Raw genomic sequence first — 20,040 nt, forward strand, 5'->3', positions numbered from 1 at the left:
AAAAAGACGATAGCGACCCTTTGTACGGTGGGGTGAGGCGCTGCACGCCAACCACCAAGCCTCATGGCGCAACCCAAACCCTCAGGATTCCAACGCTGCCCGTCCTGTGACGGGCCGATCCCCATCGAGAACAGACAGAGATGCTATCTTCTCTGCCCCGGGGAGAGCCACATCCTGGCTAAGTGCTCTGTGCCAAAGCCTTTTCTTCCAGGATCTGCCAGTCAGTGATGCTTGGCTCAACTATATCTGCTTGAGCAATCCAGTCATTTTACTTTAGACCCAGAGGTGGCCATTATGATCAGAGTAAGGCCCAATAGACCAGCATCGGCCAGCACTCCCTCAAGCATACATCACACCCCGGGACCAGGCAGCGGAAAGAAGGTGAAAAGGACATGAAAGAATTGACACCAGGGACTTTGATGCTGGTCGATGCCAAGTCCTAGTGCACTGAGGACATTCATAGCAGCTGTAAAGTCCTTGGTGCAGTAGGTCTTGGCATCGACAGCCCCAGGCTTGTACCAGCTTTCCTGACACCAGCGCCCCACCCAGTAAAGCCACACCTATGGCAATGCACAAAGGGGACTGTGAGGAATTGCACTCATTACCGTAGTGTCTGCTGGCATCAGGTCAGGGGGTTGCAGGAGTTTTCACCTCTAGTGCCCTCTCTTGGTTACCTCTTTGGCCCTACAGTGACCTGATTCTGTTTGACTCAGCCCTCCAGCTAAGTGCCATCCAGTCCAGGCCCCATCTGGGGCGACAGAAGTAAAACTAAATGTCCATAAATGTTACAGCACAAAAGATCCTTCTGTCTCCTCGTGGGCTATTCCTCGGCCTGTCCGTTGGGCTCAGTCTTAGCCTCACCCTGGACTCAGTAGTGCTTACATCAGGCATGTTCACCCCTTCCTGGTAGGGGAACCCAGGCCCACCATCTGCTCTGGATTCCAACCCAGGGACCAGAGATGACCCGTGCCTGCCGATAGTGGGGGGGTAGAGTAAGGGCAGCTGGCTTCAGCAGTGTTACTGAGCATGCTCAGTACTAGCCAAGCAGCAAATCTGGGGGGAGAGGCACACAACCCCACATGCCGTCCTCACACGTTGCTTCTGCCAGGGACCATATGTTTAACAGCTAGGATCTGCTCCTTCAGACATGATACTCCCTCTAGCCTGTGCTTAACACAGCCTCTCCGCTGGTTCCCAGGCCTCTGGCTTCTCCTGAGCTCCTCCTTTCTCAGCGGGAACACCGACCACTCAGGACTGCCTCCCTGTGCTTCACCCCTCTTCAGGGCTCACCACTGGGATTAATTCCAGCCCTGTGGCCTTCTTCAGACTGCCTCCCTCACTCGGGCCTTTCCTGGAGCACTCCCTACCTCCTCTCCTCTGGGTCTTTTCTAACTGGATTTTCCTCCCTCTTTGTATTGTCTTTCCTGACCCTTTCATAGCTGGAGGCACTACATTATAATTAAGTTGCCAGATCAGAACCAGCTGAAGGCCAGGTGCTTGGTCAATGGTAAGGCCAGCTGACTCCCCTCAATGGGCCAGCCAGCTTGTGACAGGTACAGCGATTGGTGAATTTGGATCGAGCTTAAAAATCGCTCTTAGACTGAAGGGAAGTCCCAGAGGACTGGAGACCTCACTCTGCCAAGTACAAAACCCCTAAGCAATCAAACAAAGCTGGAGATCCACAGCTCATCTCCATGCTGATACCTGTGATGGAGCCGCACCAGGGCCCATGAGATGGCTTGGACATTCCCTGTACCAAAGATGTGACCAGCCCTGGAATGGGCTCCACCCCACCCCACGACACTTACACTACATATAATCTTCCCTGTTGCCAATGTATTCCTTCTGAGTGGCATCAGAGATACCTCTTCCCTGCCATCAGAGAATGACCCCAAGGAGGGTATTGGGGAGCCCCTGTTTAAAGTGCCACCCCAAATGCCATGAGGTGACACTGGACCATGCAATCTCAGCTAGACTAGTACACATATGGCAATCTGTCTAGGCCATACTGCCCTTACAGGGACTTTCCTCCCCTGTCCCACCAGTGCTGCTAGGAAGAGAAGGAGATTCCAAACTCTGTGACATCGCTGGCTAAGCCACTCAAACCAGAATTGGATGTGGGCCCATGGGAGAAGGGTGACAACACAGAGGGGTGACAACAAGCACCCCTATCTTGATCCAAAGAATTCTCCTCATTGCTGGATGAGGCATTGACCCCAGCCTCACGCCAATGATTTAAAGCCAGACATTCTGTCCCGAATCACGGGGACCCTGGCATTGTGACTACGTTCATATGGGAAAATTTCCTAAAGCTTTTTAACATTCTGAGTGTGATGGTGCTGTCTAGGATCTTCCTCCTCCTTAATGAAGGGATCCTGGAACTGGTGCCAGCCACTCTTCTTCTCACCTCCAAGTGAGTGGAGAAGAGGCATTAAATGTTCCCAAAGGGCTTTCAGTACTTCTACACCCACCCAAACCATGTTTGTGGTTGTTTCTGCAATACTAGAAAAATCAAAAGGGCCTTGTGGCTGCATGACATATTCATGACATATTCATCAGCTTTGCTGCAGCTTTGAGTGGCAAGCTAGCAGGCATGGTTCAACAGGGGGCTGGACTTGATGGACTTCTCAAGGTCCCTGGCTTCTCTACATATCTATGACTCTAGGAAATACAGTTACCTTGCATGGGAGAGGATCTCTCCCTTTTAGGAGTCCCACAGGACAGCAGGGATTAAATGAAGGTGATCATTAAGGAGAGACAGAGAGGTGCGAGAACACTGCTGAAGGCGGGCATTGAAACATCTGCAGCAGTGATTGCCTCAGGCATCACAATAAGATGGGCCTTATGGTTCTGGGCATTGCTCACAACTTGGGAAGTACAGACCGCAGTAGGGTCCACCTTTCAAGAGAATGGAGCTCTTGAGACAGAGGACAGACAAAGTGCTCCCCCTGCCCCCAAGGACTCAAGCAGTCCCTGAGAATTTACACACCAGGTCCTGACAGAAAATGGTACAAGTATCAGTCTCACCAAAGGCAGAGGGCACTATCTTAGGTCCAAAGCTGAGAGCTAGAGAACCTACTCCTGCCTGGGACCTCCTCCTCACCTGGGGCTTGCGGAGCTTGCATTGGCACCTCGCTCAGAATGCTCCATACCTCACTTCACTCTGCAGACAGTCATCGTAGCAGCTATCACGTCATCCATGAACGTGAGTGAGCGCCAGGCACTTATGGCTGAACTCCCCTATATGACATACAGAGGGACACCTGAAGTTCATTCCTAAGGTGGTCTCAGACCTTCATCTAACACATTCAATCAACCTGTTTTCTTTTTGAAGCCACACTCAGCACCAGCAGAACAGAGGTTGAACACACTGGAGGTATCCAGGGCTTTGCTTTATTGTATTAGCCAGACCAAGATGTTCGGACTGCGACCCTGTCTGTTTACAGCCACAGCCAGGCATTCTAAAGGTCAGGCAGAGCTTATTAGAAGTTTCACAGATCCATGTGTTGTCTGAATTGGAGTCCAAGAAATTGAAATTCCAGACATGAATAATACAGTATTTTACATCATAACGCCCTTCATACAAAGGATCTCTAAGTGCTTTGCAAACTCCCTAGCAATATATGTGCAAGATTCACTTTGCCTACCAGTTCAGTGCAGCCACCTCTGTGATGGAGCATGGAAGCGATTTAACAGCATACAAGAACATCACAAACCAGTTTGGGGCAGAAAATGAAAGTCTGTTGTTAGACTATTGTTACCACAAAGGGGAATTTAAAGTGAGCGAACATAATAAGCCCAAATGGGATTTGAATAGGTTTGCAAAAATACAGACTTTAATGGCTAGGGCTGGCCAGGCCCTTGGCTATCCATCACAATGAAACGATGGCACTAATAGCAGCACAGCGGTCGCATGCTAGGACACTGGTGCAGGCTCGCAAAGATAAGTAGCTGTGGAAGAGTCTACTCAGTGCAGGTGCACCCCCCCTGTGGCAGGGCATGCTGTAGCTGCTCTCCTCCTCTGGTATGCCCTCCTGACAGCAGCTCTGGCTCTGCCCCTTCCTGTGACTTGGTCCTTTGGCCAGGCCACTTTTAGTCTTGCCCCATCTGGGGAAACTTGAGTCCAGCATGGCACTAGAGTGGCAGCGTCACACCGGAGGTTCAGCTGAACATCAGGCTTTGTGGGCCTACCAGCCCTCGGCTCTGGGTTCCTCATGTCCCCATCCTAGGTGGGGCAGTAGGGGAAGGCAGGCCTGCTCTCTGCTCTGGGTTGCAGCCCAGGGGCCCTGTATGAAGCAAGTGAGGTCTGTTTGTTCAGAATCTCTGCTGCATCCCCGGCTGCTGCCTACCTTGACCTGCAGCTAGGCCTTCCTCACAGTGTGAGGAAGTTAGGAAACTAGTTATGAGGAACCAAAGACACAAAAGTTCCCTCACCAGGCTGACCTTCCCAAGGTGGCCCCAGCCCTTAGGAGTCTCCTGTTAGGTTCCAGCCCCAGCTGGGCCTTCCTTCCAGGCAGCTTCAAGGCAACCTCTGGTTAGGCCCTGGCCCCAGCAAGGCCTTCCTTCCCGGGAGTAGCTCAAGAGGGCCTCTCCCTCTCCCAGTCAGCCACCGCTGAGCTGGGGTTTTCCTCTACTGTCTCCTCCCTCCTGGCTTGTCACCTTGTACAGGTGTTAGGGGTGGGGCTGATCAGGCCCACAGGATCTCAGTAAGCCCCTCTCCATCAGCATGGGGTCTGTGTACCCCGTCACAGTGGCACATACTGAATTACCAACATCTCTTCCTTCAGTAACCTGGGCATTCTTTGGAGCTTCCCTTTTCTAATATTGACATGATCAGCTTTTGCAAGCTGATGAGATCACAGCCTGGGCAGGAAAGATTTTACCTTGATGTGGCTATTAAATGTCATGTGTGGGCAGTATGGTTCCTACGGTGTCCACATCCTGAATATGATTGGCACTCTATTAGTCTCATTAATAGTCTGTCACTCCCAGCAGAGATGCCAAGGAATGAAAGGGCATGAAGACTGGCCTGGCCTCTAATACCTGAGGCATAGTACAAGGCGAATGCAATTGTGTTGTGTGTAGCCTTGTGGCTGTATTAGTATTTGCCCTGGCCAACAGACAATCAGAAAAGGAGCTTAGTAACACAACAGAGGATGCTGATGGCCTACACAATTCCTGTTACAAAGTGGACAATTCTCTATGAAGGACAGAAGAACCTAGCAATCCAACCCAATTTAAAATCTCCACTGTTTGAAGACAGCAATTGCTGCCAACACAGGGTCATTAGGGTTTTTTTGCATCACACTGGCACAAACCCAGATCACTACTTTTGCTGATCTAGTCTATGAATGACCAACAACCACAAAGACACCTCTGGGTGATAAAATGTGCTGACTCACACTGACTGGCACAGATTGGGACCAGAAGTCAGAAGTCGCCTATGCAATTCAGTGTAGAGAAATGGACATTAAGTTAATGAGTAAAACAAAGATAAGTTCCTTGAGTGGGACTGGTACTGGTAAATCCACAGGTAGAATAATTCCACTAGAGGTGGCAAGTTTTTGTTGTGCTACCTTAGTAGAGATTAAAAATATGTGAGTAAATTCAAATAAGGTTGCAAGCAGTGTAAACTCTGAGTTGTGTTAGTTCAGCTATAAAAAGAAGTTTGCAACATCTGTAGAGACAAAGCATCCTCTTCCAGCTTTGAGATGGCTCCATTGTTTCCCACTTTTTACTCATTTGCTGCAGGGATTTTTCTTTTCTTACTCTCCTTGGGGTTTGTGGAAGGTGGGCGGCTGTTGGTGATACCTCAAGAAGGAAGTCACTGGCTCAGCATGCGTGCATAGTGGAGAAGCTCAGTGAGAAAGGGCATGAAGTAGTAGTGCTTGCTCCAGAAGTCAAAAGGAAAATGTATGCTGTGCCTTACACCCAGGAAGAGATAGGCTGTCATCTTCATTTGTTTACTAACCAGCCGTTTGATGAGGTCTCTTTCCCTACTATGATCATAGAAGCATACAGCAGCGGCATGTTTGTACTGGATTTATTCTTCTACAACTGTGCCAGTCTGCTGCAGAATAGAGAAATCATAGGATACTTGGAAGAGAGTAAATTTGATGCACTCTTCACAGACCCAGCATTGCCATGTGGGGTGATCCTGGCAGAATATCTGTCCATCCTTTCCGTGTACTTCTTTCGTGGATTTCTATGCAGTTTAGAGCATGCAATCTGTAAATCTCCAAACCCTGTTTCCTATGTCCCAAGATGTTATACCAGCTACACAGACCACATGACTTGTTCCCAGTGAGTGGTAAACCTACTGGTTAGCTCTTTAGAGACACCATTGTTTAAGGATTTGTATACCAAATACCAAGACATTGCTTCAAAGTTTCTCCAGAGAGATGTGCACTTACCAACATTTTACAGAAATGGCTCCATATGGCTACTGAGATACGACTTTGTATTTGAGTAACCCAGACCAGTGATGCCCAACATGGTCTTCATCGGAGGCACCAACTGTGAGGAGGGAAGAACCTATCCCAGGTTTGTCCAGTGATTCTGTTTTGTGTTTGCACTTTCATTTTGATATTTTTTCTGTGGAAAAAGCTGTAGATGAGCAATGAGTATAATACCTCATTGTAATGTGCCTAATTTACACACCCTCCTCCCTGGCTCTCCACACAAAATACAAAATAGGATGCTGCCTGCATTGAATGTGAATCAGACTCCAAATGATTTTCTCTTGCTAGTGACAAACTGTATTGCCTTAACATAAATTAAAAGTCTAAGCAATATTACCAAACAAAGATCCATAATTCAAGCTTTATTAAAAAGTAGGTGAGCTAAAGTTCGCTGTTGTGCAGAAGTGTAAATCTGGACATTAACTGGCCAGAGCTTTTCTCTGTTGTAAATTAAACCAGACTTTGTAACTGACATTTGTAATTTTCAAAAAGGAATGTGCTCAAAGAAAGTGAAAGTCCACAGCTGTCTGGAATGTTGTGTCGGCAGAAGTGGTGGGTCAGCCCTTCCACCTGCCCCAGTGAGACCATTTCCTCCACCTCCTGATCGAACTTGTACCATTGTCATCCCTTCTCCTCCTCCTCAACCTCTCACTCTGCTCCAGTTCCTTTCCCTCATAATGCAGGTCTGCTTTGGTCCGCCCCATCATAAGAAACTCCCCTTGAATCCAGCTCCATTCTCAGCTGTTACTCCACCGCCTTTCTTTCTTTCACAGGGTGAAGTTCCTTTCTTCCAGTTTAACTTAAACACTCTCCAACCACTCCACTGAAACTGCTCTCTCTAAAGTCGCTAGTGGCCTCTTCCAAGCCAGATCCCTGGGCTTTCACCTCATCCTTATCCTCCTTGAGCTCTCAGCTGCTTTCTGTCTCTGTTGATCACACTTTCTTTCTTGAAGCTTTTTTCTCTGCAACTCTGTCTCCTTGTTCTTGTGTGAGAAGGTGTCCGTGTGTATCCCAGTGTGAGATTGTAGGGTGTTAGAACAGCAGGGTCTGTTGGAGCTGATCAGGCTCATGCTCCCAAGCAAGGACATAACGGACAGTCCTGTCCCTCCCTGAGTTCCCTCTTACTGCCAGGGCAGTGAGACGGAATCCAGACAGTGTCTGACCTGCTGCTTTCTTCCAAGACCTGATCGGCTTCCTCTTCTAGGGGTGAGGTGCATCACGCCAACCACCAAGCCTTGTGGCAGAATCCAAACCCTCAGGATTCAAACACTACCCATCTTGTGATGGACCGATCCCCATCAGGAACATACAGAGACACTTTTTTCTCTGCCTAGGGGAGAGCCACATCCTGGCTAAGTGCTTTGTGCCCAAGCCTTTTCTTCCAGGATCTGCAAGTCCAGGGACACCTGGCTTAAGCTGCATCCTCTACAGTAATCCATGCAGTTCACTTCAGACCTAGAGGTGACCATTATGACCAGAGCAGAGCTGGAGAGATCAGCATCAGCCAACACATCCCACCCAAGGATCAGGCAAAGAAAGAGGCAGAGGACATGACAGAGTTGTGACTGGGGACTTCGACTCTGACCACCTGAACAGTCATGAAGTCTGTGGTGCACAAGATCTCAAAATCCCCGGGCAGAAGCTCCAGAACCTGTGTAAAAGTGGGGGGGCCACTTCCTACTGCCAAGCCCCTTGTGCTGCTTCCCTCTAGCCTGTGCTTAACACAGCCTCTCCTCTGGTTCCCAGGCCTCTGGCTTCTCCCGAGCTCCTCCCAGCTCCTCCTTTCTCAGCGGGAATGCTGACCGCTCAGGACTGCCTCCCTGTGCTTCACCCCTCTCCAGGGCTCACCACTGGGATTAATTCCAGCCCTGTGGCCTTCTTCAGACTGCCTTCCTCAGGACCTTCCACACTACAGTCCCTGGCAATTTACACACCAGGTCCTGACAGAAAATAGTACACTACTGCCTCACCAAAGGAAGAAGACACCAACTGAGTGCCAAGGCAGAGAGCCAGAGAACATACTCCTGCCTGGGACCTCAGCATCCTTCTCCTGAGGCTCAAAGAACATCCATTAGAACCTCTCTCAGAATGCTCCTTACACCACCTCCCTGGGATGACAGTCATCCTAGCGGCTATGATGTCATCCTGAAGAGCGAGTGAGCACTTGGCACTTATGGCTGTACCCCACATAAGTCATTCGTAGGGACACGGTGGTCTCAGAATTTCATCTAACACAATCATGCAACCTGACTGTCTTCTTCTCAAAGCCACACTCAACACTGGGAGAAAAGGAGTTGCACACATTGAATGTATCCAGGACTTTGCTTTATTTTATTAACAAGATGAAGACATTCACAATGTGACCCTGTCTGTATATAGCCACAGACAGGCCATCTCCTCCCAGAGAACATTGAGAACACAGTGTATCTCGCTGCAGTATCAGCTGCCTGGCATACCTCTCCTACCGAACATCAAGGCTCCTTCCACCAAAGCACAAGCACCATCCTCTGCCTGCTTCAGAAATGTGCCAATATCAGAGATCTGCAAGGTAGCAACATGGAGTAACCCATGGGCCTTTGTCAAGCACTGTGCCTTAGACTTAGCTGCTAGGTCAGAAGCCAAGCTCAGGAGAGCAGTACTACAATCACTGTTCGACTGATGCAGCTGAAATGCCTCAGTTCCACCTAGGGTGACCAGATAGCAAGGGTGAAAAATCGGGATGGAGTGTATGTGTGTGTAATAGCCACTTATATAAGACAAAGCCCCAAATATCGGGACTGTCCTTATAAAATCGGGACATCTGGTCACCCTAGTTCCACCCTCCTGAGGGGATACTGCATATCAGTCACCTGTGAGTCTCAATGAGCTTGATCACTGGCCACCTCCTCTTCTCCTGTCCTGTACACCAGGGATGGGCAAACTTTTTTGGCCCAAGGGCCACATCTGGGAATAGCAATTGTATGGTGGGCCATGAAAGCTCACAAAATTGGGGTTGGGAGTATGGGAGGGGGTGAGGGCTCTGGTTGGGGGTGCGGGCTCCAGGGTGGGGCCAGAAATGAGGAGTTCAGGGTGCAGGAGGGGGCTCCGGGCTGGGGGGTGGGGTGCAGGGAGGGGGTGCAGACTCTGGGGTCGGGCTCAGGATGAGGGGTTTGGTGCTGCAGGAGGGTGCTGCAGGCTGGGATTGAGGGGTTTGGAGGGCGGGAGGGGGATCAGGGCTGGGGCAGGAGGTTGGGGTGTGGGGTGAGGCTCAGGGGTGCAGGCTCTGGGCGGCGCTTACCTCAAGCAGCTCCCGGAAGCAGCGGCATGTCTCTTCTCTGGCTCCTACGCGGAGGCACGGCCAGGCAGCTCTGCACGCTGCCCCGTCTGCAGGCACCTCCCCTGCAGCTCCCATTGGCCAAGGTTCCCTGCCAATGGGAGCTGTGGGGGCGGTGCTTAGGGTGGGGGCAGTGTGCAGAGCGGAGCCCCCTGGCTGCCCCTACATGTAGGAGCCCAAGGGGGGCCATGGCGTGGCTTCTGGGAGCTGCATGGAACAGCCCCCGACCCTACTCCCCAGTTGAAGCGTTGGAGGGGGGCCATGGTGCAGCTTCTGGGAGCCGTGTGGAGCAGCCCCTGAACCTGCTCCTCGGCTGGAGCACCGGAGCAGGGCAAGCCCCAGATCCCACTACCCAGCAGGAGCTCAAGGGCTGGATTAAAACAGCTGGCGGGCCAGATCCAGCCCATGGGCTGTAGTTTGCCCACCCCTGCTCTATACCCTTTCTTTGGGTGACTGTATCTACTTACTTGGCTTTAATTAACAGTTATACATCGTTAATTAAAAATCTGTCTGTCTACTCCTGACCTGTCCCCCTCCATCCAATCCCACATCTCGGCCTGTCTCTCTGCGTCTCAGTGAGGTCTCACCATCAGCTTAACCTTAGCATGGTTAAAACCAAACTGCTCTGTTCCACCCCTTGAAGCATTCCCCTCTTCCACTCTCACTGGTAGCAACATCACAATCCTCTCTGTTACTCAGGCCTATAACCTGGTGCCATCTCAGATTAGTCCCCTCTCTAGAACCACACATCCAGGTCATGCTAAATCATGCTGTTGCTGCTTCTTCCACAGCATCTCTGAGATTCAGCCCTTTCTCTCTACCCACACCACTAAAAATTACATCCAGGGCCTCATTACCTCCCGTCTGGCTACTGGATTCTCCTCCTCCTCTGCTCTTCCTGAAACCTAAGTCACCCCATGCAGGTCCACACAAAAAGCTGCTGCCCATCATTTTTGACCAGGTCACCTCACTCAAGGAGTCCTTTCACTGACTCCCTCTTCACCATATCAGATACAAGCACCTTGCCTTCACCTTTAAGGGCCTTCACAACTTATCCTCTTCCTAGGTCTCGGCATTTGTATTTACGGTGTCTCCTTTCCATCAGCAGTGCCAGTCTCCATCATGCCTTTGTGCACTTCTTTCACAAGCATGTTCATGCTTTCACCATTGCTGCCCCTCATGGCTGGAGCCCTTAAAGTGATGAAGCAAATACAAATAGTAGAGGCAGTGACCTGGTGGAGGAATCACCCAGGCAGGTGATGGTACATATGCTGATTTGGAATGACTCAGATAAAGTCAGAGCAGGGGAAAGGTCAGTGGGGTTATGCAATTCAGACAAAGCACTGTGGATAGGGACAAAAAACAAGCAGAGGGGAAATACAGATAACGCTGCAGAGTGGAGCAGCTTTATTTTGGGCACAAGTCAGAGGACTGAAAAAGCTTTAAATCTCACATGTGAAAAGCCAGTTGTGTTTCAGCTTTTGGCAATCAAATGTTGGTTTCAAGCGTCTCTTTGGCAGAAAGGTAAGCGACACAGGATAAATATTTAGAAAGATAAATGCATAGTCTCCGGGTTTTAGCCTACTTTCCTGTGTGGGACAGGGTTTCTCCTTCCTTCCTTCTGTGTACTGTTGACACTTCAGAATGGATGTCCCAGCTCAGCACGAACAGAATGAACTCAATTGGAAATAGTTCTTGTTATACTAGGTATTTCTCTTGGAGAAATCTAAGCATCATAGTAGGGAAATGTATACAATGCCTTAAACACAGGAAGAGGTTCTTCTGCATCCTTATGCATTTGCTACCTAAAGAACACATATAAGCACATAAGAGCTACCATACAGCATCAGCCCAATGGTCCACCTTGCCCAGTAGTCTGTCTCTGACATTGGGCCATTCTTGAGCTTCAGGGAGAGTGAACAGAATAGGGCAAATATTGAGTGATCCACCCATCTTCCACTCTCGGCTTCTCATAGTCAGAGGGCTAGGGTTGCCCTTAGCATGGGGTTGAATCTGACCATCTTGGCTAAAAGTCATTGATGGACCTATTCTCCATGAACTTAACTAGTTCCTTTGTGAACCCAGTTATACTTTTGGCCTTCACAACATTCCATGGGAATGAGCTCCACAGCTTACTTGTGTGTTGTGTCGAAAAGTACCTCCTCCTCTTTGCATTAAACCTGCTGCCTATTAACTTGATTGCACGACCCCTGGTTTTTGTATTGTGGGAAATGGGTAAATAACATTTCTCTATTCACTTTTTCTACACCAGTCATGATTTTATAGACCTCTGTCTTATCTCCCCTTAGTCATCTCTTTCCTAAGCTGAACAACCCTAATCTTTTTAATATCTCCGCTAATGAAAGCCGTTTCATACCCTTGATCATCTTTGTTGCCCCTCTCTGAACCTTTTCTAGTTCCATTAAATCCTTTTTGAGATGGGGCAATCAGAACTGCACGCAGTATTCAAGGTTTGGACGCACCATGGATTTATATATATTTTCTGTCCTGTTTTCTAACCTTTTCCTAATAGTTTCTAGCACACTATTAGCCTTTTTGACCGATGCTGTGCATTGAGTGGAAATTTTCAGAGAGCTATCTACAGAGACCCCAAGATCTCTTTCTTGGGTGGTAACAGCTAGCTTACAAACCATAATTGTATATGTATAATTTAGATTTTTTTCCCAAATGTGTACTTCTTTGCAATTATCTGTGTTGACTTTCATTTGCCTTTTTTTTTTTTTTTGCCCAGTCACCCAATTTTGTGAGGTCACTCTCAGACTGTCTAGACTGTGGCTCACAAACATGAGTACCAGATGCAGTTTGTTACACACCAGGACACAAACCCCAAGCTGATTGTGAGTTCTGTACTTAGGTTTCACCAACCAAGTATCAAGTGTAAACTCCTCAAGTGCTAGGACAGTCTAACCATGGAGTCACAGACAGTCCCCTTGGGCACTCCAGTCTATCTTGCCACCAACCTGCCTTTGTGATAGATGGCCCCTTACACCAAAAGTTATAATATTCAGTTCCCCTTCCCCCAGAGTTCAAGGTGTGATGGAATGAGAGTTTGTGCATTCCCCTCTTTATGGGTGTGGGGGAAACAATCAACAAAGTCTTTTGTTCATTGATGTGCCACAATGGTTTGTCTGGTGTCTATAAGCCTTCTTTTGTTGGGAAGGAGATGACACCTCTTGTGGTAAACTAGCATTTCACACTCAGTAATGCTTCTCTCCTGACTGGGCGGGTTTACAGTTTCATAGCAAACTCTTTCATAGTTACAGAGCAAAACACTTAACTAATACCTTATAACATAGGATACAGATATTATAAGTGAGATTAATGAAGGCAGCAACTCACTAGCATTTCATAAAGTTCAAACTCTAAACACATTCTTATAACTCTAACATCTATTTTAATAGTATTGACCAGTGGTCCCCAACCTTCTTCATCTGGCGGGCGCCAGATGACGAGCCACGGAGGACCGTGGCAGCGGACGAGCATCCGCCGAAATGCCACCGACAAGTGGCGACGTTAAATAGGCGTTGCCACCGAAATGCCACCGATTTTTGGCAGCGACGCCTCTGGCTGATGCTGCTTGCCGACAAGCAGTGTCATCCAGAGACGTCGCAGCCGAAATGCTGCCGAAAATTGGTGGCATTTCGGCGGCGACGCCTATTGACGTCGCTGCTTGTCGGCGGTATTTCGGTGGATGCTCGTCCACCAGCCAGTATGCGGGCGCACTTAGATGCCCCCGCGGGCACCATGGCGCCCACGGGCACCGCATTGGGGACCCCTGGTATTGGCACACAGGTGAGTCAGACTGGTTTCCAGCTATGCATTTGTAAGTGTTCAGTGAGGCCTAGGGGCCTTTGTATGAGTTGGCATCTGGTCTGCCAGCGTCACGCACTCTAATTCCCCAGTCTGCTTTGTGTCTCCTGCAAACTTTGCCATTTCACTGTTCACCCCTTGTTCCACATCATTAATGAATAGGTTGAACAGCACCGGACCCTGTACAGTTCCTTAAGGGACCCCCCCGCACCTCTCTCCATTGTGAAAACTGACCATTTATTCCTATGCTTTGTTTTCTATCTTTCAACCAGTCACTGATCCATGAGAGGACCTTCCCTTTATCCTATGTCTACGTAGTTTCCTTAAGAGCCCTTGGCGAGGGACTTTGTCAAAGGCTTTCTGTATCAACGCTGTATCAACACTGTATCAACTGGATCACCCTTGACATGTTTATTCTAAAACCTCTTCTACTGACACATCAGTTGAGGACAGTACTGCAGGATCTGTCATCCAGAAAGAGTAGCTCTGATATGAGTATCTCGTCCACATCATCTGCAGTAAAGATTGATGCAAAGAATTCATTTAGCTATTCCACAATGGCCTTGTTTTCCTTGAGTGCTCCTTTAACACCTTTACCCTCTAGTGGCCCCACTACCTGTTTGGCAGGCTTTCCTAACTCTGACAGTCTTAAAAGATATTTTTACTGTTAGTTTTTGGATCTTTTGCAAGTTCCAAGAAAGAAGTTCAGAAGGCCTGCCTTCATATACTTTTACATTGGACTTGCCAGAATGTATGCGCCTTCCTATTTTCCTTATTAGGATTCAACTTCCAAAATTTAAAGGATGCGTTTTTTCCATTAATGGCCTCCATTAGTCTCCTGTTTAGCCACGGTGGCACTCTTTTGGTCCTCCTACTGTCTCTTTTGATTTGGGGTCTGCATTTAGTCAGAGCCTCTATTTTGGTGTTTTTTAAGTAGTCTCCATATTGCTTGCAGGTATTTACCCTGGGGTCTGCTCTTTTTAATTTCCACGTAACTAGCATCCTCATTCGCATGTGGTTCTCCTTTTTAAAATTAAATGGTACTCTGGTGGGGTTTGTTGGTATTTTCCCCGCTACAAGGTTGTTAAATTTAATTGCATTAGGGTCACTATTTTCAAGCAATGCAACTATAGTTGCCTCTTGGAGCAGATCCTGCACTCCGCCTATGACTAACTCAAGAATTGCCTCCCCCTTGTGGGTTCCTGGACTAGCTCTCCCAGAAACAGTTATTAATGGTGTCTAGAAATTTTATCCCTGCGTCACACCCTGACGCAAACTCAAATGACCACGAGGGCCGCATGAGGACTACTGCATTGGCCCGAGGGCCGCATCACTGACACCCACCTCTTGCTGCCCCCGGCCCTGCCCCCACTCCACCCCTTCCATGAGGCCCCGCCCCTGCCCCACCTCTTCCCTGCCCCCATTCCAACCCCTTCCCCAAAGTCCTCACCCCAACTCTGCCCCCTCTCTGTCCCCACGCGGTGCAGGAGGGGTGCGGGGTGTGATGGGGGCTCAGGGCAGGGAGTTGAGGTGCAGGAGGTGTGTAGGGTACGGCGGGGGGTCAGGGCAGGGAATTGGGGTGTGGGGTGCAGGAGGGGTGAGGGGTACAGCAGGGAGTTGGGGTGTGGGAGGGTGTGGGATGTGGCAGGGGCTCCAGACGGGGTTAGGGTGCAGGAGGGGTGTGGGGTGTGATGGGGGCTCAGGGCAGGGAGTTGAGGTGCAGGAGGTGTGTAGGGTACGGCGGGGGGTCAGGGCAGGGAATTGGGGTGTGGGGTGCAGGAGGGGTGAGGGGTGCAGCAGGGAGTTGGGGTGCGGGAGGGTGTGGGATGTGGCAGGGGCTCCAGACGGGGTTAGGGTGCAGGAGGGGTGCGGGGTGTGATGGGGGCTCAGGGCAAGGAGTTGAGGTGCAGGAGGTGTGCAGCAGGGGGCTCAGGGCAGGGAATTGGGGTGTGGGGTGCAGGAGGGGTGCGGGGTGCAGCAGGGGGTCGGGGTGAAGGGTGCGGCAGGGGGCTCAGGACAGGGAGTTGGGGTGCAGGAGAGGTGAGAGGTGCAGCAGAGGGTTGGGGTGCAGGGTGTGGCAGGGGGCTCAGGACAGGGAGTTGGGGTGCAGGAGAGGTGAGAGGTGCAGCAGAGGGTTGGGGTGCAGGGTGTGGCAGGGGGCTCAGGACAGGGAGTTGGGGTGCGGGAGGGTGTGGGATGTGGCAGGGGTATCCGGACAGGGGGTTGGGGTGCGGGCTCCGGCCTGGTGCCGCTTACCTAGAGCGACTCCAGGGTGGCAGCACCTCACTGAAAAGAGAGGCTCAGGACTAGGGCAGAAGAGCAGGGGAAGGGCAGCCTGCCCTGGCCCTAGTGAAGAGGGACACTAGGACCTGCCGGAAGCCGGCAGCCTGCAGAGCGGAGCGGATTCAACGTGTGCTGCAGGCTCCAGGGCAGTGAGGAGGCAGCAAGTGGGTGCCGGGAGACACTCCGGGGGGGGCGCGTGGGGGTGGCAGGTGCCCCAAACATTGGGGAGCAGCGCACGGGGAGCTTAACAGGCACAGAAAATAACTCAGGGGGGCGGGGGTGAGGGGAGTTTGGCGGCGACAGGAAGTAACGGGGGGGGGGGCGCGTGGGGAGCTCCACGGGCCGCAGGGAAGAGCTCGCGGCCCATGGGCCGCGTGTTTGAGACCCCTGCCCTGACGTGACATTTATCCAGTCAACATGACCGTAGTTGAAGTGACCCATTATTATTGCATTTGCTGATTTTGTAGCTCTTCTAACTTCCCTTTGTATTTCACAAACACTGTCACTATCCTGGTCAAGTGGTCGGTTGTACACCTCTACCCCACTATAACGCAACCTGATATAACACGGGTTCGCATATAGCGCGGTAGCAGCAGGGCTCCGGCGGCGCTTTAAAGGGTCCAGGGCTCCGGCGGTGATTTAAAGACCTCTGGGCTCCGGCCGCTGTGGGGAGCCCCAGGCCCTTTAAATCACCACCGGAGCCCTGCCGCTGCTACCCCGGGGCTGCGGCAGCGGGGCTCCGCCGGTGATTTAAAGGGCCTGGGGCTCCCCGCAGCCAGAGCCGTGGGCTCTTTAAATCACCGCTGGAGCCCTGCCACCACTACCCTGATATAACGGCGTTTCACCTATAATGCGGTAGGGATTTTGGCTCCCCACGACTGCGTTATATCGGGGTAGAGGTGTATGTTTCTACTGCTATATTCTTGTTATTCATGCATGGAATTTCTAGACATAGAGATTCTGTGATACAGTTTGATTCATTCAAGTTTTTTCACTTATCTGACAATGTTTTGGGTTTTTTAAAACATACAGTGCCTCTTCCCCACCAGCACGACCTACTCTGTTATTCCTCTATATTTTGTACCCTGGCGTTACCGTGTCTCATGCTGCTGCAACTGCACTTCTCCGGAACCCAAGCTGGCTAGGTTTAAGCTAGCTCAGGTCTGTCAGCTCGAGGCAGTCACCCAGTCATTGCAGTCCGGTCATACCCTCACAGTAGCTCCTCAGCTGGCACCCAGCACAGCTTGTCTGCAGGAGAGGATCTTGCCCATTATTATTTTCGACAACTGCAACAGAAATTGCTCCTCACTTTGCAGAGAGTAACTTTGAAGAGCTTCATATAGCTGTAGCATTGCTCTGTAGGGTGATTTTTGCAGTGTCCCGTTTCTTCAGCACACTCTATTTCTAGATTTCCCTTCGGTTTAAAGCATAGGCAGTGCATATTGTGACAAAGTTCTTCCTCTGCCTTGGTGGGTTCTGCACTTATTGGCGGATTTGCTCGCCTCAGAGATTCACGGCAGCCCTCAGTTTGGCCACTTTTGTGAGTTGCTCAAACCTGCCGTTCACTCAGCTAACCTCATCACTGGCCAGCATGGGGAAAGGGAGGAGAACAATCCCCGCGGTCTCTGCTGATCCACCTGGTGGGTCGGGGGAAAGGCCAGGGACCTTCCCCTCTGGTGGGACCTATAGTCCAGGTCAACTCCTCTTATATCCAATAGGGGGAAGGGGGGAACCCGGGCCCACCCTCTACTCCAGGTTCCAGGCCAGGGCCCTGTGGATCACAGCTGTCTACAGTGTTTCTTGTAACAGCTGTGTGACAGCTACAACTCCCTGGGCTACTTCCCCATGGCCTCCTCCCAACACCTTCTTTATCCTCACCACAGGACCTTCCTCCTGATGCCAAATAGTGTTTGTACTTCTCAGTCCTCCAGCAGCACACCCTCTCACTCTCAGCTCCTTGCGCGCCCCTCACTGACTGAAGTGAGGTGCTTTTTAAACCAGGTGCCCTGATTAGCCTGCCTTAATTGATTCTAGCAGCTTCTTAATTGGCTCCAGGTGTCCTAATTAGCTTGCCTGCCTTAATTGGTTCCAGCAAGTTCCTGATTGTTCTGGAACTGCCCCTGTTACCTTACCCAGGGAAAAGGGACCTGCTTAATCTGGGGCTAATATATCTGCTTTCTATCACTCTCCTGTAGCCATCTGGCCTGACCCTGTAACAATATACAAATCCTGGGCCTCTTTTGCCTTTCAGCATCTAGACTCATTTAGTCTATACCAGGGTCTTAACCAGTCTCCCTGACAGCCCTCCTCTCTCTCTTGCACTAAACAGAAACCCTGTGTGCCTCTAATGTGCTGAGGTATCATACTAGCCATACATCCAACATGGTATCTACCTACTGAACCTACGTGCTGAATTTATTAGTCTGCGCCGAAGAACAGTTCCTTTTTAAGGACTTAGATAAAGTTTGAACAAATGGCTCCTTCTGAAGTGATTTAAACAAAGCTCTGCTTTGTGTGGTTGTAGAGATAGCACTTTGCATTTGAGAATCTCAGGCCAACTGTGGCCTTTCAAATGCAAAGGGAAAGTTGAAAGGATAACCTGCATTTGGTAGCCTGTTTATTCTTTTCATTCTACAAAGTGTTGACATGAGTGGGATGGGTTGTCACCCCTGGGGTGCAGTCTGGGAGCTGTGGGAACCGCTGGGCCCCTCTAACCACTCAGTTAGGTTGGCCCTGCTCACGCTGTTTGGGGACACAGCCAGGCCCTGTTATCACCCAGCACGACAGCAGGTGGCGCCACATACCCAAACTGACCTACCTGAGAGAGCAGCTTCACCCAAGCTACACAAATACATGCAGCAGACAGCAGCCAATTTCCCAGCTTTGCAGGCACGCAGCCTCTCTTGAGTATAAACCAAAAATTGTACCGTCTTGCACTGCACAGGGAACTGTACAGCGTAAGCTCATAAAATTTGCCCCCTCCCTCAATGTGGAGAGGAATATGCAGCAGCCTTTGCCCCTGAGTTATGATTCCCACACATTTCACTCCAATTCACTGGTTTAGATAAAGCAAAAACAAGTTTATTAACTACAAAAGATAGATTTTAAGTGATTATAAGGGATAGCAAACAGATCAAAGCAGATTATCTAGCAAATAAACAAAAACGCAAACTAAGCTTAATATACTAAAGAGATTGGTTATGAATTAGCAGATTCTCACCCTAAAAGATGATACAAGCAGGCTGCAGATTCTTAAGAGGCAAGCTGCACTTGCCTTACAGTTTGGAATCCCCAGGTGTTCCATTTACAGGCTAGAAATCCCTTTAGCCTGGGTCCAGCACTTCCCCCAGTTCAGTCTTTGTTCCTCAGGTGTTTCCAGAAGATTCCTTCTGTGGGGAGCAAAGTACACCACATGATGCCACTCCCCACCGTATATAGCTTTTGCTATATAACTCTTTGTTTCAAAGACTGGTTCCCAGACCAGTTTGTGGAAAAATACTGACATCCCAAGATGGAGTCCAGCCTCATGTGGTCTGATCACATGGCCTTGTAGAGTCATAGCAGCCATTACTCGGCGGCTGTCTATAGTGTTCTCAGGAAGGCTCCCCAGGTGCGAGATAAGCTTCTTCTAAGGCCTATTGCTTTTTCCTAATGGCCCATTGCTCTGAATAGGCCCTTCCCACCCGGCTATCTAGACTGAAAGCATCTTGCCTAGTGGGCGTTACCCAGGTGTAACTACATTTGAAATACAGATACATAGGCAATATTCATGACTTCAGATACAGAAATGATACATGCACACAAATAGGATAATCATATTCAGAAAATCATAACTTTCCCAATGACACCTCACATGACTTATCTTGCATAAAATGCATCATAATTATACTATAACGATAGCATAATAATATCACTATGAAGAATATGGGGTGCAGTGTCACAATGAGTACTTCGTACCTTAGCCTTTTAATTCAAGGCAAAGAGCAAAGATCCCCTATTTCTTATCCAATCTAAAAATATAGATCCATTTCCGTCAAAAGAGGGGGAAAGCAGCCTCTTCCCAGTGCACTCAGTTCTGTCTCCTCTTTATTAGGACTGCTGAATAATTGCCCATAATTTCAAATAGCTCCTTCTCTGTCCCTCTTGAACATT

At 49.8% G+C, this 20,040-nt stretch overlaps 1 protein-coding gene and 1 pseudogene across 1 annotated transcript in view; both read left to right on the forward strand.

Annotated features, from left to right (window-relative positions):
* The first annotated feature begins 5,711 nt into the window (after positions 1–5,711).
* LOC135885345 (UDP-glucuronosyltransferase 1-6-like) lies at positions 5,712–6,556 on the forward strand (annotated as a pseudogene).
* A 1,993-nt stretch (positions 6,557–8,549) lies between these two features.
* Positions 8,550–20,040, forward strand: part of LOC135885346 (UDP-glucuronosyltransferase 1-6-like) — a 51,076-nt gene continuing 39,585 nt past the window's right edge. Inside the window, exons 1-2 of the mRNA XM_065413018.1 lie at positions 8,550–8,617; positions 13,197–13,587. Coding sequence (XP_065269090.1) covers positions 8,550–8,617; positions 13,197–13,587 — 459 coding nt within the window. The remainder of the gene's footprint in view (positions 8,618–13,196; positions 13,588–20,040) is intronic.

Source organism: Emys orbicularis, chromosome 11, assembly GCF_028017835.1.
Source record: "Emys orbicularis isolate rEmyOrb1 chromosome 11, rEmyOrb1.hap1, whole genome shotgun sequence".
In the NCBI taxonomy this organism is placed as follows: Eukaryota; Metazoa; Chordata; order Testudines; family Emydidae; genus Emys; species Emys orbicularis.